Source organism: Peromyscus californicus, unplaced genomic scaffold (assembly GCF_007827085.1).
Source record: "Peromyscus californicus insignis strain IS unplaced genomic scaffold, ASM782708v3 Scaffold_19__1_contigs__length_69161282, whole genome shotgun sequence".
NCBI classification, from domain to species: Eukaryota; Metazoa; Chordata; class Mammalia; order Rodentia; family Cricetidae; genus Peromyscus; species Peromyscus californicus.
This window is the reverse complement of record NW_026294491.1, coordinates 62,806,195-62,824,141: the sequence shown is the minus strand read 5'-3', so window position 1 is coordinate 62,824,141 and position 17,947 is coordinate 62,806,195. Positions and strand designations below refer to the sequence as shown.

Genomic DNA, 17,947 nt, shown 5'->3' with positions numbered 1-17,947 from the left:
TCTTTCCAGCGGCTCCGATGACCAGCCAGGGCGCTCAGAGGGCCGGGGAGGGGTTAGGCCTCAAGGTGGGCAGGGGCAGGTGTTGCTGAAGTGGGAAGGTGTCTCTGGGTGTGCAGCAGTGTGTCTCACATCCTCAGCGTGGTAAAGGCCACAAGATAGTAAATGAAGAATCAGACTGGAAAGAATGGTGGGGATGGAAATGACAAGCAGGACCTTCTGGGCTCCCATGTCCCTGTAGATGACAGGCAATGCAGAACTGGCAACCAGGGAAGAGGGAGCAGCTGGTGTGGACAGACAGACATAGGAACTGGAGCTGAGGGGCCAGGGGATAGGATGCTATGGATATGCCCCATCTCTGCTCCCCCAGCTCCTTCCGGACGCTCCCACATGGGACCCAAGGAAGCTATGGCTGCTGGGAACTCGTCCCACCATACTTTGTCCCCAAGGCCTTAAAGGGGTCTCCCTCGCTGGAAGGAAAGGGTCAGCGGGGCCATCTTTGTGTCAAAGCACTCTGCACTCAGCCTCAACAAGACTTCCCCTTGCAGATGTCCCAAAGGTTACCCACCCTCTAAGGACAAAGAACAGAGTCCCCTGTTTAACTGGGGGAAAGTCATAACCCGCAGCCTGACTCCTTTCCAGCCACAGGTGAGGGTCTTGCCAGCCAGTCTCTGATACATTTTCCGGTGGCTTGAAGTGCTGGAGGCAGCGACTGGTTTGGAGTTAGCCACAGAGGTGGACAGCAGCAGCCCCAGGTAGGAGGGAAGCCTTCCAGGCAGTGTGGACCGCTCAGTCCTGAGACTGACTCCCCACACTGCTGCCTGAGCCCGCGCGCCCTCGTGTGGACAGAACCCCACTCACACCCCGGTCCCTCCGATGTGCCATGCTGACCCGCTGCCCACACAGCAGGCGGTGAACAAAGGAACCCTGAGACCAGGAAGCTGCAGGTCTCGGTGACAGGGGTAGCTTAGTGTGGTTTTGAGGGGTTACATGAGGACATAGTAGGCAGCTCCCCACGTCACTCCCCAAGGTGATGGAAGACCAGATCCACTAACCACCGGAAGTGCTGGCCCCTGAGTCTGTAGACCCCACATCCTAGGCTCCAATAGACCTCAGCCAGAGTTCAGGGTTCACCAGGAGTCTCAGAGGGAGGGTCTGGGGGGGGGGGGTAGGTCCCAGACAAAGAGAAGGACCCTGAACTGGAAGGAGATGTGCCCAGGCCGACTGAGGCTCTACAAGGCCATCCACAGCTCCATCTAACCTTGAGATCAATCAGTCCTTCAGCTCACACCGCTGGGCGCTTTCTTTCTCCGCATGTTAATTCTCCAATGTTGACTGGATCTCGTTCTTCGAAGAGGAAATTGCCCTTTGGACATTTCATCCTGGGATTTTTAAAAATTCTTTTAAATTAGGCTTCTTTGGCCTGTTAGGGCCCTTTGAAGAGAAAGCTATTTTGGTCCCTTGGCAGAAGAGCCTTGAAAATCGAGGAACCAAGTAAAACCTGCAAAGGCCCTACCGGGCACCAGGTTCGCTTCCCCATCCAGGGAAAGGGACTAACATCCCAGAACCTGGAGCAAACGGTGTCCTGGAACCCCACTACCGGACAGTGCTGGAGCAGAAAGGAGGTGAGCCCACACCTTGGACTCCTAGCCAGGGTCCTCTGTTCTCATCTATTCCAAATCAAGTTCAAGCTGGTCCCTTTCCCCATAGCCATAAGGATACAGCCTGGGGGTCACCTCCAAGCGGAAGGAAGGGGACGAATGTTGGGGGCCCCACTAGAACACCGACCAGCCAGAGCAACACCTAGGGAAGGCTCTGAGAGCACACCTGTCCACACTCAGCAGCACTGTTGTTCAGACCACAGCTGGAGCTGTGGGACCAGCGTGGCTGCAGCGCCACCTCGTGGCACCAGTGAGACACAATGCCCCCAGTCGCACACCGTAAAGGTTTCTCTCTTCCCTTGGAGTCAGGGCTGAATTCAGGAGAACCTCCTCTAGACCCTCAGGGAGCACTTGAATTCTGGATCCAGGAAGGGGCCCACTGGGCTGGTTCCCGCCTGTTGTGAGCGGAGGCCGCATGCACCGCAGAGCCAGGACGACGTGATACAAAGCACAGTGTTTACTAAAGGCACAAAGTGGGAGGTCCGGGGGCGGGGGTGCTCTCCACCCTGAGCCCAGACTCCTCTTCTGGCCACCCCACCCTCATACCACCAGGGGAGAGCTGTTAGCACCAAAGGGGGGTGGGTGCCCCACCTGTGGGGGAAGTATCAGGCTGGGCGACAGGCTGGGCACCATCTAGTCCCAGGAAGGCAGGCCCGGGCACCCCCAGACCAGCTGCTGCCTCAGAGGTACTTCTTATACCTCCTTCTCCAAAATGTCCTTCATGGAGGGGCCCAGGCTCAGAAGAGAGGGCTCCCCTACCAGGGTTTCTTCTTATCCCTCATTCACCCCACCCATGGTCTTCCCCATCACAATTCTGCCCCCAGAGGAGGGGCCCTAAGCCGAAGGGGAGGGCTTCTCCAGCCCATCGGCTGCCAGGCAGGCACTAAGTCCAAACGGGCCAACCACAGGGAAGGAGAGGCAGGGTAGAGGCGGCTACTTCACACCAAGTGCAGCCTGAAGGATGGGAGGGCTCTGCCCTGTCCTCCCAGCCCCCAGGCAGCCCCTGCTCCTTGGCACAGGGGCAGCCAGCGTCACAGAACATCGCCCTCCTCCATGCTGAAGCTGCTCCGCCGGCTGCTGGCCTTGGAGGCCTCAGGGGACATGGTGGAAAAGAGGGGGTCGGAGGCCAGGGGCAGCAGGGAGTCATCTAGGAGCATCAAGTCCAGATCCTTCTTGGACAGGTTGGGGAACGGGGAGCCATGCTCTGTCCCCAGGGGATCATGGTAGCCTGTGGGCCCCTCATCACCCCCACCCCCAAAGCTCAGGCTGTGGCTGAAGTCCAGGTGATGAAAAGGAGACTGAGGCTGGGCGGCCGGGGGGCAGCGGGGCCTGGGGAGGTAGAGCCGGCATCGGCTCAGGGTCAGGGACCTCAGGCCCCAGCATCAGAACCTCCCCAGGGCAATCTTCACCGGGCAGCTCCTGCTTCACCACCTGCTGGGCCAGCTCAGCCATGTTCACACCGGACGGCGAGGTGGTGGGCAGGCCGTGGACTCGCGCCTGCATCTCCAGCTCCTGTTGGGGACAGATGGGGTGGTGAGGTAAACGATACCAGCACCAGGCTGGCCCTCCCTCTGCCCTGCTGCACCACCTGCCCCCTTCCCCTGTGACACTCAAGAACAGCATGTCTTGGCTGGAGAGGAAAGCGGGGTGGGGGGGGGGGTGGGGGGGCAGCTTGAATCTAGACCAGGATCTCTCTCTAAGTCACAGCTTTAAGCAGCAAATATCCTGACAGATACAGCTTCCTTCCCTAATGGGCATTCTCTCCAGATCTCCAGCCTCAGATGTTCACAGCCTGACCCAGGGCTTTGGAGCCAGAGGAGACCAGTGGGAGCCACCCAAGGAGCCCAAAGTCAGGGCCAGACCTGGATGCGAAGCCAGAGCTGCTTGTTGGTCATCTCCAGGCGCCGGGAGTGGTTCTCCAGCTCCCGGGATTTCTGCAGATCCTTCTGCATCCTCCGGATGTAATCCACAGAGGCCTTGAGGATGGTCCCCTTGTTCCAGCGCACGTCCCTGCAGCCACAGCCATGCGGAGTCAGAGGTGTGCACAGAGGCCTGGCCAGGTTCCTCTGACACCAGACTTGGTTCAAAGCCCCGGCTGCCTCCACCCCTGCCCATGCTGAGCCTTGAGAAAAGGGGGTTTGTCCACAGAAATGACCAGCTCCTCTCTAATCCCTGGGCTCAAGCAATCTGCCTGACCCATACCCATCTCCCTGTCCTCACTCCTGCCCTGCATCTCTCTCCTCTCCATCAGCCCAGGGCCCTTCAGACACTTCCCCATGACTCCTTCTCCAGGAAGTCCCCCCTGTACCCCAAAGCCTCCCTTCCCAACAGAAGCTGTCTTGACCCAGCAGAGGCAGGAACCCTCTTTTCTCAAACATGCTACCTCCATCACTGCCCTTAGCAACCGAGAACTGGTAACATTCGCAGCCGCTGCCCAGCCCAGCCCAGCCCCTCCCCTCCCTCCAGAAACCTGCTCACAGGTCATTGGCCTTGGGGATCAGCATTCCCAGCTCCTTGATGCGGTCATTGATGTTGAACCTGCGTCTCCTCTCAACTACAGATTAAGATTTCAGGGGCATGGTTAGAAAGGTGGGGCCCCACCTAAGAGAAGCCCCCAACCTGGAGTGGGCACCCCATAGAAAATCTTAGTTTAAAATAAAAGGGACCCAAGGCCTGGCATGATGGTTTAATCCCAGCACTCAGGAAGCAGAGGCAGGTGGATCTCTGTGAGTTTGAGGGCAGCCTGGTCTACAGAGTGAGTTCCAGGACAGCCAAGGCTACACAGAGAAACCTTGTCTCAAAAGAAAAAAAAAAAAAAACAAGCCGGGCGGTGGTGGCACACGCCTTTAATCCCAGCAGAGGCAGGTGGATCTCTGTGAGTGAGATCCAGGACAGGCACCAAAACTACACAGAGAAACCCTGTCTCCAAAACAAAACAAAAAAAGACAAAAGAAAAAGAAAGGAAGCAGAGTCCCGAGGCTGGGACTGCAGGCTGCGGAGGGTCAGGGTAGTTTAGACAGTTAGGGGTGGGGTCAGGAGACCTAGCCAGCTTCAGCCAGAGAGTTCCCTGGGGCAATCACCTCCACTCCTATTGCCCCAGGCCCTGAAGACTGAAATCTAATGAACTGGAAAATTCAAGAAAATGCCTCCCAGCAGCCCCTCCCAGTTTCCTAAAAAGACTTAGAGCAGTGGGTTCTCAAGCTTCCTCATGCCGCAACCTTCCAATACAGTTTCTCATGTTGAAGTAAAAGGAAAATAAAATTCTTTCTTTTTTGGTTTTTCAAGACAGGGTTTCTCTATGTTGTTTTGGTGCCTGTCCTGGATCTCACTCTGTAGACCAGGCTGGCCTTGAACTCAGAGATCCGCCTGCCTCTGCCTTCCAAGTGCTGGGATTAAAGGCGTGCGCCACCACCACCCGGCTAAAATTATTTTCATCGCTACTTCATACCTGTAATTTTGCTACTGCTATGAATCATAATATACATATCTGATAAGTAGGATATCTGGTATGTGGCCCTTATGAAAGGGATGGTTGACTCCCAAAGGTTGAGAACCATTGGCCTAGTTGAAAGGTGGGGGTTTCAGCGGCCCTGGAGCATGTGGTGACTAGGACAATGGCTGCTGGTACAGGGCTAGGGTGGGGAGCGAGGCTGTGCCAGCTTCTCAGCCCTGGTCAGATGAGGGAGGGGCGGGACTCACTTAGGTTATGGTTGTCTTTCTTCTGCCGTTCCTTGGCCAGGGCCCGGCTCTCAGCATCTGGAGGTCAGAGAAGGGGAGAGGTGGTGGGAAGAAGGGAGGGAGAAAAGAGGAGAAGGGGGAACCCCAAGGGTATGGGAGAGAGGACGGCAGTACCTGTGAGCTCTCGCTTCTGGGTCAGGTCAGCAGGGCAGGAGCTGCTGGTGACACCTACCAGGGAGGCTGTGACCTGGGGGTCGCCGCTGTACACATTCAGGTGGCTGCTGGACAAGGGTAGCTGTAGAGGAAGGAGTGGAGAGGGGTTTGGTGAGTCCTCACCGGGACCCATGGTGCCAAGAGCGGCGGTTCGAAGGAGTGGTAAAATTACCCGAGCAAGCCCCTCTCCAGGATTCGCTGTGCAATCTGAGAAAGTGTGGCCTAGCACAGCCCTGCCCTCAGGAGCCCTGGGCCGGGGCGGAGGGGTGGCCTGGGCGGAGGGGTGGAGGAGGAACCTAACCAGTGATGGGATTAAGTCCTGTTGGAGACGGCCTGGGAGGAGCTCAATCGATCTGGGAGTTTCTGAGAGTATGGAACAGAGCAGGAGCATGGATAATAAATGCTACAGGCAGGTCTCAGAAAGACTGGCTGGTTCCCACCACAGCCAGCCACGGGCCTGGAGACTGTGTGGATGGGAGCCACTGAGGGAGGTGACTGGATAATTAACTGCAGAACCTTGCTCCTGACCTCAGTGCCTACTAGCAATAGGTCTGAACTCGGCTCTGCCTCCTGCTCAGGCCCCTAGCAATGTCACCAGGGCAGTAGGAACAGAAGACTGACGACCTCCTCCCTCTGGGGACTTTCTCGCTTGACACGGCAATACTCGGTAGTCTGCTCCAGCCAAAGGACCCAGAGCCAACAGGTGAGCCCCAAGAAAAAAGGGTCTGCTGCTGGGAATTAACTCCTGTCACAGTGCTCTATTCTTAACTTTGGTTTTATGTTTACATTTTGTGTGTACGTCTGTGTCCACGTGCGGGGTTGTGCAGGTGCCCACAGAGTCCAGAAGAGGGCGTTGGATCCCTGGAGCTGGAGTTACAGGTCATGGACATGGGTCTGAGTTCCCAAACTCGGGTCCTCTGCAAGAGCTGTCCCACCTGTCAGCCATGGAGCCATCTCTCCAGCCCCACCCCCACCCCCCACTTGGTCCCTCCTGATCCCCCCACAACCCAAGCCAAGAGTCAGAATGATCCTGCAGACAAGACTGTCAGAAGGGTCCTGTGGCTGGGGACAAGGCCAGCCCTACCGAGCGAGTAACACAAACCTTTGGCCCTGGGCACAACAGAGGAGGGGATCCACAGATCCTCATAGGAACAATCAGTTCAGGGCTGACTGATTTGGACACACTGCTGCTCTGGAAGGTTCTTCCAGCCTCCCCTCTACCCCACTCAGGGAACTCCCTGAGACTGCCCTATCACACACACTGGCCAAGGTTGGGGCGTGTCTGTCTTTTCTCCTTCTTAGGCAAGGTCTCACTTATATAGCTCCAATTGCCCTAGAACTCACTCTGTAGACCAGGCTGGCCTTGAACTCCCAGATTCACCTGCCTCTGCCTCCCAAGAGCTGGAATTAACCATATCCAGCTTGTGTTTCTTGATTCAGTTCTACTCAGGGTCCCTGAGTCCATGTCACAGTACTTGATGGAGGTGACTCTTGCCTCCACAGAGACACCAGCTCTGCTTTGACATCTCTCCAGCCCTGGAACCACTGTGTGTGCCAGCCCCCTCCCCCACCCCAAGAGTACCGTGTTTGGCATCTGCATCTCAGGGTTGATGTAGCCCAGCACATTGTCCAGGCGCATAATGTTGTCGATGACATCGTCAAACTAGAAGACAGAAAAGTCCATTTGGGGGACGGCCCACCTAAAGAGGGGCAGCCGTTCACCTCCCACACCACCACCTCACCCAACCTCCCCATCTAGAGGAGGAAATGGACCGACCGGAGAAGGGCCCTAGAGCTGAGCCTAAGGCTGGTTTAGGCTTGTCCCCAGGAACCCCTGGCCAGGGAGCTCTTGAGAGCTGTGAGAGCGCTCGGCTTTTCTCTGAGTCTGCCTTATCTCCGGCCGAGCTTGTAAGAAGATGGTAGCTCAACTCAGACCAGGGCTCCCTCCCTGAGGCAGGACCGTGTCTCCCTCAGACTGGAGCTCCCTGAAGACACAGCTCCACCTCAGCCATCGAAACTAGACTTTTCCAGACTGCTACAAGGGACCCCAAACCGACATCCCTCACTCACCTCCTTCTCAGGGTTGGAGCTGATGTGCAGCATGGCCATGGGACTGTTGGGGGCACTGTTGCTGGCTGAGGTGGACAGTACATGTCCAGCCCGCACCCCAGGGGATGCTGCTGGTGGGGGTTTCGGGGAGCCTTGGGCTGGGCTGATGTGGGCCGCAAACTTGTTCCCGTAGGTCTCAGATAGGTACTCGCGAACCTTCTGGTGCTGGGACTGCTGCAGGTGGTAGGAGGTGGGGGTTCTCCAGGTAGGACTGCACCTGGGGAAGGGGAAGGCACAGCTGTGGAGGAGGCTGGGACTCCTGGAGCAGGGACGGAAGTCGAGGCAGAGGCCCTACCTTCAACACTTCCCCAGGCACAGGTGGTGGCGACTGGAAGTGAACTGGGGTGTTGATGGCTGGGGTAGGTGGTCCTCCCAGCTGCGGCTGCGGCTGCTGCTGCTGTTGCTGCTGCATGTAATGCATGACGGCTTGCTGCTGCATGCGCTCTCGCTGCTCCTCCTGCTGCGCCTGCTCCCGCATGAGCTGCATGCGCAGCCCGATGCGTGACGCCATGGCGGTTGCTGGCTCGGGCTCCCTGTAGTCGAGGGGAGACAGGTCCCTGAAGTATTCATCATCCTCGTAGTCTTTAAACGTGGGCTGGCACAAGTATGGTTGCTCCCATTGTACGTAAGAAGAAACTGAGTCCTGACAGAAGGGATTTGCCCAAGGCCACTGAGCAAGCTGAGCCATGAGCCCAAGTTCCCTGACGCCTAGACCAGAACGAGCACTCTGTCCTTCAACGACTGCAGGAGCTCACCTGACCCCTCACTGTCACAGCCACATCCTGAGCATTTCATACCTGGCCTCAGCTCCATCCTCCTCTCCTGCCCCTCCCCTGTCCAGCCCGCACCACGCCTCCTCTGAGGGCCTGAGGAGCCTCCAGATGCTCAGCGCTCCTCCCCCACCATCTGCTCAAAGCTCCATCATCCTGTTAGTTCCTGCCTGCTCTCGGCTCAGAACTCTCCATGGCTCCCAGTTCACTCAGAGCAAAAGCCTACGTCCTTAGACATGGCCTCAATGGCCCTCTGTAATCTGCTGCCTTCATGGTCCCCCTCAGACCCCCACCCCACCCCACATGCTTCTCTCCCTTGTTCTACCTACTCCGGCCACACCTCCAGCCTTAAACACCCCAGGCACGCTTCCGCCCCGGGGCCTTTGCACTTGCTGCCCCTCCACCTGGAACGTTCTTTCTACAAATACCACAGAGGCTCACTTCTCCTCCTCCAAGACTTGAGCGCCCCCTTATAGTGCCGTTTCAGGACCGCTGTGTTAAAATGGCATTATCCCCCACTCCTTGCTTCTCTGGATCAGATGCCACCATCTAGGACAGGGCATTTTTGTTTCTTATTACATTTGTTATTGCGTTCACTGTCTATCCCTTACTAGGAATGCAAGGCCCCTGAAGGGACGCATTTCATCTGTTGGTTTACTGTGCTACCTTCGGCCTCTAGCCTCTGGGGCATGCGAGACAGACACCAATGGGTGAGGAGAATGGAGAGAATGAATAGTATCCATGAACCAGACACTGGAGATGTAGTCCCCCCAGCTCCTGGATCCCACAGTCTCAAAGAGAAAGGGGGGCCCACAGGCAGGTATAGTCCTGTGCAGAAGGGCCCCTTCAGGGCTCCTCACTGCTTGGAGCTTGACCCATTGTGGGGAGGGGTGGCTGAGGCCCCCAAACCCTAGGCTGGGAGGTGGGGGGCCCCGAAACTGGGCAGGCTCCGTCTCTGGGTCACTGGGTGACTGTGGCCAAGCCCCGTCCCCTCACTGGGGCACAAATGAAAAAGCAGAACCCGGCGACTTCCAGGGACAGTCCAAGATTGAGAGGCACAGGGCTTGGGGTACCTGAGTCCATGAGAGTGTAGTTAGGGAGTGGAGGGTTTGTCAAGATGGACTCGCGGTCGAGCAAGGGCTTTTTTCCACAGAGTGGGTGGATGCAGAGCCTGGTTCTCACCTCTGTTGTGTGACCCGGGCCAGCTGTTCAATCTCCTAGAGCCTCAGTTTCCTGCTGTGTGGACAGTGCCTTCCTCCATGTCCAGTAAAAACTGGATGCCAGTGCAGTGCCTGCAGTCTGAGTGCAGGAGACTGGCACAGCACAGCCAGGGTCTTCAAACTGGCATCCACGGCCTCCATTAGCCATGTTGGAAAGCCCTTGCTCAACCCCAAACCATGGTCTTTTCATAAAAAAGGGGAAACAGAGGCACAGGGCAGGTAAGTTTCTTGTGGCAGGTCAGAGCTAGGATCCACCCCAGGTATCTAGTCTACCCCATGCTGTGGAGGAGAGGGTGGTAGCCAGGCCTGGGGGCAGATGCGAAGCCCAGGTCACAGGTCCCCAACCTGGACTCCATCCACTCTCTAAGGAGCTCCCTAAATGAGTGAGGATACCTGCCATCCTGTCTGTCCCGTAGTACATAGCCGCTATCACCTCATCTTTCACTCTCTGCCCAGCGAAGGCCCGAGCAGTCCATGTCTACAGGGCAGCCCCCAGGAACCCAGGCTCTGACTCCCCGCCCTCCCCCATTCCACAGAAGTCACCAGCTGCAGCCTCCACAGCCTCCCACCGCCCCTTCTCCAGCTCTTACAGAGGGGTGTCCCTGTCTTCACACCACAGCCCATTAACCACACTGGCAAACAGACCCCTGCCTCTGACCAGATGCGGCCCCACACATCCACTAGGCAGCCAGCAGCCTCCCCTCCATGGACAATCCGACTTCAGATGGCCAGTGGGGGCCAAGGGGCCTGGCCGTGCCAGCCGGCTCAGGGGAGGGCTAGGGAGAAGGAATCCCTTGTTCCCCTGACAAAGGGTTGGCCTGGTCACCTCAAGGACTGTGCTCGACCCAATAGGCCGTGCTCTGGCTGCATTAGCCTCAGCTCCCTGTCTGTGAAATGGGCGTGGGAATTCAGCCCCTGTGAGGGGGGCTCCTGGCAGATGGTGTGAACAGGAGAGTCTGGCTGAGGGGTGGGTACCAGTGACCTCTGACGGAGGAAGCAGGAAGAAAAGACTTTCCCACCCCCTAGCACCTCCTAGACAGAGCTACTGTACCCCATATTCCTGATGGCAAAACTCTAGCTTTCCCTACTGAGCTTGGGAGAAGAGGTGAGGACCAAGGGCTTGTGGGAATTGGGAAGGAGAGACCCTATATGCTGCTCAGTCTCAGGGTGGGCTACCCAGGATGAACCAAGAAACAGGGAAAGTCCAAATGTCTGTGCCCCTCCCTTTCTGTCCCTCACAGCCTGGAAAGGGCCCACTGTGCAAGCCCAGGAACACGCGACCCACAGGGCCTACCATGTACAGGTCCGGCCACCTCCTAAGGGGAAGGGTCGGAGGTCCCAGAAAGTCCCTGCCTCTCCCATGGCACGGCCAGCCCCATCTGCACACCAGGACCCACGGGGTACTCCCTGCTGCATTTGTCCAGGTCCTCGGCTGGCTGCTCCACCCAAAGCTGAGACAGTTTAGTCACGACCCGTGAGTGTCGCACAGACGGCCTTTCCTGGCTGGGTGACCCAGGGAAATTATCAAGCCTCTCTGTGCCTCGCTTTCTTGATCTCTGTAAAGCAAACCAATGAAAGTGCTTTCCCAGTCGGGCACAGGGACACACACCTTTAATCCCTGTACATAGGAGGCAGAGACAGGCAGATCTCTGAGTTCAAGGCCAGCCTGGTCTACAAAGTGAGTTCCAACAAAGGCTACATAGTAAACTCTGTCTCAAAAAAAAAAAAAAAAAAAAAAAAAGGTGCCTTTCGGGTGGGGCTGCTGTGAGATTCCAGGAGACTTGGTGAGTGTGGAGAACTCAGTCTGCAGGCATTCGGCAGCTAGGAGAGGGTCCCGCCTCCTCTGGCTGCACCTGCCCACCTACTGTGGACTTCCCTAACCAGTCATCTACATCTGAGTGTGAACCAGCTGGGTAGAACTTTTCCTAAGGAGATGGGGGAGTCAGGATGGGAGTCTAGAGAGAGGTCAGGGGAAAGCCTTGTGTCCAGGAAAGGAGACAGCAGGGATCCACCCTGAAGTGGAGGAGGAGGAGGAGGAGGACACTACAGAGGAACGTGGGTAGATGGGTAGAAAGAAGAAGCATCAATGCCCGGTGGGCGCTAGCCTGGGAGAGACTATCCTTGTAGAGATTTCAGGAAGGAGGCACAGAGAAGTCAATCGATTGTCCAAAGCTGCACAGCTACCAAGCAGCAGGAGTGAAGGCAGCCGATGCCCACCTCTACTTGTAACATACTATTCTGGGCTCCCTGACACCTGAAACTCGTCCAAGTGGTCACCTTTGGGGAGGGTAACAAATAGGAACTTATTTATATGGTCCCCCCCCCCCCCCCCCCCCCCCCGCGCCTTAGGAAGCATGCAACTCTCCTGTGTGATTATGTGTGACTTGTATGAGGAAGGCTAGCTTCTAGAGGCCCGTGGGAGCCCGATCTGATCCTGATCATGTCTGAACACATCTCTGAAAAGAAGGGGTCCCCCATCCCCCCAGGTCATCTCGCCAGGCCCAAGCTCTGCCCTACTCAGAGCAACGGTTGTTAAGCCAGGTGGGAACCCTAAGTGGCAGAGGCATTGATGTGTTCCAGGCTGCTCTTAAACTCACTATGTAGCCAAGGATAGACTTAAACTTCTGATACTTCTACTTGTCTTCCCAAGTGCTAGGATTACAGCTGTGCAGCACCACATCTGGTTTCATGTGCTGCTGGACATCCAATTCAGGGCTCTGTGTGACCAAGCAGGCACTCTACCAAATGAACTGCTTCTCCAACACTGTTTTGAGAGACAGGGTCTCATTATGTTGTCCAGGCTGGCCACAGACTCTTGATCCTCCGGCCCCAGTCTCCCACACACCAGGAGGCACTTGTCGCCCACACCCAACTTCTTGGGAATTTGTCTGCCTTGTAGGTAGATCCTTTAAAAATTGGATCGCTGGGGCTGGGATGTAGCTGAGTCGGTGGAGGGCTTGCTTGCCTAGCGCACAAAGCCCTGGGTTCAATCCCCAGCACTGAGTGAACTGGGCACGGCGGGTGGTGCCCACCTGTGACTGCAGCACACAGAGACAGAGGCAAGGGGAACAGACGGTGAAGGTCATCTTTGGCCATGGGGAGAATTTGAGGTTAACACTCGAGACCTTGTCTCAATACATAAATAAATAAATAATAAACAAAGAAAAAACTAAAAGAAAAGCTGTATCTCAAAGTGGAAATCCATGTGGTCACCCAAGGACACTGATGAGGATGTCTCCGTGGCAGCACTGTAATTGGGACCCAAACTAGACACGACCTAATGTTCACCGAAGGAAAAGGGACAAAGAAGCTGTGCACAGGGCCAGACGTGGCGGCCATGACTTTAATCCTAGAACTCTGGAGGCAGAGGCAGGCAGAGCTCCATGAGTTTGAGGCCAGCTTGGTCTACATAGCAAGCCCCAGGCCAGTTCCCCCTCCCCCCTGAAAAAAAGCTGTGCACAGCCATTCCACACCATTTAGCCACTGACCCCACACACCACTGCCTGGGGCCCTCCTAGACTGTGGCAATAGAAGCCAGACTCAGAAATCCCTGGAGCCAGGCTGGGTGTGGTGGCGCATACCTTTGATCCCAGCACTCAGAAGGCAGAGGCAGAGGAGACAGACAGGTGGATGTCTGTGAGTTCAAGGCCAGCCTCGTCTACACAGGGAGTTCCAGGACAGCCAGGGCTACATAGAGAGATCCTACCTCCAAAAACCACCAACAACAACAAACACCAAAAATGCACGAAGTCCCATCTACAAATATAAAGTTCAAAACCAGGCACAAAGCATCTACTGTGTGAGAAGTCAGGATCCAGTTAGCCTTGGGGGACTGCCTGGGAGGGAGAAAGGGCCACTCTGCGGGAGGGGACCAGGAATGGTCTGTGACATGCTGCAGGCAGGTGTTGCTGACACAGGCTGACTTGTTTATGAGCACTGGTCCAGCTGCTCGCTCCTAATTGTTTTCATTTTTGAAGCTCACTGGAGGAGGGAGGCCAACCTTGCACAGCTGAAAAGAAATAGTAAGCGATTTGCCTTCCCCAGCAACCCGGACCTCAGCATGTCCAGGATCCCTCAGCACGACTACCAGTTCACTCCTTGGTACGAGCTCAAGAACAACCTGGGATCCAGCAAGATGGCTGGATGGACAGAGGCACCTGCCACCAAGCCTGAGGACCTGAATTTGATCCCCAGAATCTACAAGGAAGAACTGACTTCCACAAGTTGTCCTCTGAACCTCCATTTATACACTATGGCGCGTGTGTGCGCGCACGCGCGTGCACACACAAACTAAAGAAGTTTTTTTTTTTTTAATTACAGATGTTCATTAGCCCAAGGAAGTAATTCTAAATGCAGAAAACACTTGTATGCAAACATACAGTTAGTATACATCATGTAGGAAAAAAACAAGACAGTCTCAAGATGGGTGTGGTGGCTTATCCCTGTGCTCCCAACACTCCAGATATAGTAAAAGTTTGAGGCCAGCCTGCTCTACACAGCTGAGTTTCAGGCCAGCCTAGACTACATAGCAAGAGCCTGTTTAAACAAATACAGTAGCTGAGCGATGAGTCAGCAACTAAGCACTGGTTCTTCTTCTGGGGAGCCTGGCTCAATCCCAGCACCCATATACGGACCCGCCGCTGTCCACAGCTCCTGTGCCAGGGGATCTGACACTTTCTCTCATCTCCGTGGGCACCAGGCACACATGGGATCTATAGACATACACGAAAGCAAAATACCCAAACACACAGAACAAAAAGAAATGAAGTCTCAATGTCCAGTAACAGGGCTGCTCGATAAATTATGATTCATCCCTCCAATGTGTTTAGGGCAAACGGCATGAGGTTATGTGAAGGGACAAAATGTAAGATGCACAATTTTATATAAAATCTGCTATCATCCCCCATGGTGTGCTGGGTTTGCAGTACACAGTGTGCAACACACGCACAGAGAAACGTCTTGGGATGAAATACACAAAATTATGACGGGCTTCATAATTAAGTGCATGGGTGTTCAGTGGTTGTGTGTGTGTGTTTTAAAGACTTTGTGCGTGCGTGCGTGCGTGCGTGCACTTCTCTGTATGCAAGTGTCGAAGGAAACTAGAAGAAGGTGTTGGATCTGGAGTTACAGGTGCTTGTGAGCTGCCTGAAGTGGGCACTGGGAACTAAACTGGGGTCCCGTAGGAAGAGCAGCAAGTGCCTTTAACTGCTGAGCTATCTCTCCAGCACCCTGATTTTTTTTTGAGACAGGGTCTCTTGTAGCCCAGGTTGGCCTCAAACTTGCTATGTAGCTAAATGTAACCTCAAATTCCTGATCCTCCTGCTTCCACCTCCCAGCTTCCGGGATTACAAGTGAGCAGCGCCACACTGGAGCTGCACCTGGTTTAATTCTGTAGTTCATTCACAACAGTGCATTTGCTGTTCCTGCATCCTGGAGACAGACAGCGAGGCTGGGGCATAAAGTCCTCAGAGCTGCTATCAGGGCTGGGTCCTGGCAGGCCAGCTTTTCCTGGACTGGGAACTATCCCCATCCTGTTTTGGGTTGAGGGTGGCCACCTTTGATTTTAGGAGTCCCCTTGAAGAAGTACCCTACTCATCAAAGGGTCCGGCAGCTGATCTCATTCATATAGCCCAGAGCCAGGAAGGTGTCCAGCAACAGCCTGAAATTGCCAAACATAAGAGCCACAGTTGCCCTTCTTCAAAGGGCAGAGTCAGTTTCCGCATTCCCAGAAAAGCACATGTCTGGCAGCTGAAACCGCAAAGTGTGAGCCCAGAGCTGGGGTGCCTGTTTAAGTCATTTGCTACATGCCTGCCTCTGTGGTGGGAGGATGTCCTTTCTCCTTGATGCTCCTACAACCACCCGCTGTGTGGGAGCTGCAGGGTCAATCCTGAGGAAACCATCACCCTAGACAAAGGCCTCTGGAATGGGTGCCTGGGCAGGGGAATGGTCACCAGCAGGAAAGGAAGGAGTCAGGGCAGAGGGTTCCAGGTTGGGACGGTGTTCTCTGTGCATCCTCTGCCGCAGGAAGACTGAGTGGCAAGAAGAGACAGTGTAGGGGCCAGGAGTGCAGCTCAGTGGGTAGAACTTCCCAGCATGCACGGTCAGGAGGATCAGAAGTTCAAGGCCGGTCTAGGCTACATGAGACCCTGTCTCAAAAGAGCAGGGGAGAGCAGACTAGCTCAGATGTCCACACAATCACCATACCCCAGGGCAAGGCCACTTCTACAACAGAAGTCCTTCTCTTACAAGGACTGTGGGCTTGGAATCGGAACGCAGTGGGTTCAAGTGTCAGTCTGGGCCGGACTCAATGTCTGCCTCAGTTTCCCCACTGGTTTTGTTAGTTGGAGTCAGATTTCCCAGAGTACACGCCGGTTAGGGAAAAACTACTGCAAAAGTGGAAGTGTGTACACAGAGAGGTGTCACCAATTCCTGTCACCGCCATCGTGTCTGAGCTCACGGGTAACGTCCCTGAACAAGAGTGTGTGTGTGTGTGTGTGTGTGTGTGTGTGTGTGTGTGTGTGTGTGTGTGCCTGCATAAGCTTCCCAAAGCTTATGTTCATTATGAAGCTCACTGTGAGGGGCCTTAGAGAGGCAGAAGAGCAGTCCCCAGTTCCCTGGGCCCTCAGGCAGGCCGGGACTAGAACACCGGAGACACCTTCAATGCAGGTTATCATCCCAGCATCCGGTCAGCGGCTCCTAGAGGTCAGGAGGGTAGCAACAACTACTTCCCACCCTGGAGGACAGCAAACTGGAACCACCTAGTATTTGTACACTGGTTGGGTGGAAGGTCCCTGGTACCAAAACAGGATGAGGTCAGGGGTGCACGCTTTTACATTTTTAAACTATATATATGTATATATGTGTGTGTATATATATGTATATGTATATATATATGTGTGTGTGTATATATATATATATATATAAAAAGATTTATTTAATTTAACAAGTGTTTGCCTACATGTATGTCTATGCACCACATGCATGCCTGGTGCCTGCAGAGGTCAGAAGAAGGTGTCAAATCCCCTGGAACTGGAGTCATGGATGGTTGTGAGCCATCACGTGAATGCTGGGAACCGAACCTGGGTCCACTGCAAGAGCAACAAGTGCTCATGACCTCTGAGCCACCTCTCCAGTCCCAACACTTTTTACACCCTTTACATTTTCTTATTTCTATTTGTGTGTGTGTGTGTGTGTGTGTGTGTGTGTGTGTGTGTGTGTGTGTGTGTGTGCCTGCTTGTCCATATGTGCTCCAGTACATGCGCGTGCCTATGAGACCAGAAGGAGGCATCAGATCCTCTGGAACTGGAGTTACAGGCACTTGTGAGCTGCCTCTGAGTCTTTCTCCTGTTCAGTGATGCCTAAGTGACCCGAGCAAAACGTGTAAGTGTGCGGCCACTGAGATGGCCCAGCGAGCAAAGGTGCTTGCCACGGTGACGACGACTCGAGTTCAGTTCCCAGGATGCACACGGTGAAGGAGAGACACGCAAGCTGTCTTCTGACCTCCCACATGTACACTGTGGCACTCTTGAGTCCCTCTAACAAATAATTTTTTTAAATGCACAAATTTGAATCATGCAGCTCATACACTTTTCCATCAGGTCCCTCCTGCCTGCCCTCACCACTCTAAGGTAGACAGAGGGCATCTCCGGGCACCTGAGGGATCCCTGAGGCCACACCTTGAAGGCCTCTCCAGGCTGACAGTCACTGGTCTCCAAGACACTCGGGGTTGTCATGCAGAATGTGGCCCAGGCCTGCCTGACCCTTACAGGTGACAACTGCAGGTCCAGAAATAGAGTGACATGCAGAGGTAAACCCATCCCTGAGTGACGACACGGAGCTCAGCCTGTGGGGTCCACCACTGGGGGCTAGAGGCTGGGGTAGTCAGGGGTCTGCCTTTGTTCTTCTCTTTTAACATGTGTGTGAGTGTGTGGTGTGCATGGGTGTGTGTGTGTGTGTGTATGTGAGCATGTGGTGTGCTGTGTGTGTGTTGTGCATGTGTATGAGTATGGGGTGTGTGAGCGTGTGGTGTGCATGGGTGTGAGTATGTGGTGTGCATGTGTGTATATGCATGTGTGTGGGTGTGTGGTGTGCATGTGTGTGAGTATGTGGTGTGTATGGGGGTATGTGCATGTGTGTGGTGTGTATGTATGCAAGTGTGTGGTGTGTATATGTGTGGGGGTGTGCATGTGTATGTGTTGCACATGTGTGCAAGTGTGTGGTGTGTATGTGTGTGGGGTTGTGCATGTGTGTGTGAGTGTGAGGTGTGCATGTGTATGCAGTCCAGAGGTTGACATCAGGG

At 54.9% G+C, this 17,947-nt stretch overlaps 1 protein-coding gene across 1 annotated transcript in view; it reads right to left on the bottom strand.

The window, feature by feature from the left end:
* Positions 1-2,100: 2,100 nt before the first annotated feature.
* Tfeb (transcription factor EB) overlaps positions 2,101-17,947 on the bottom strand; it is a 51,817-nt gene continuing 35,970 nt past the window's right edge. The window contains 10 exon segments of the mRNA XM_052745559.1: positions 2,101-2,977; positions 2,979-3,170; positions 3,521-3,668; positions 4,137-4,212; positions 5,358-5,414; positions 5,511-5,631; positions 7,132-7,212; positions 7,620-7,853; positions 7,855-7,875; positions 7,954-8,191. Of these exon segments, the coding sequence (XP_052601519.1) occupies positions 2,690-2,977; positions 2,979-3,170; positions 3,521-3,668; positions 4,137-4,212; positions 5,358-5,414; positions 5,511-5,631; positions 7,132-7,212; positions 7,620-7,853; positions 7,855-7,875; positions 7,954-8,169 (1,434 nt within the window). The 5' untranslated portion in view covers positions 8,170-8,191 and the 3' untranslated portion in view covers positions 2,101-2,689.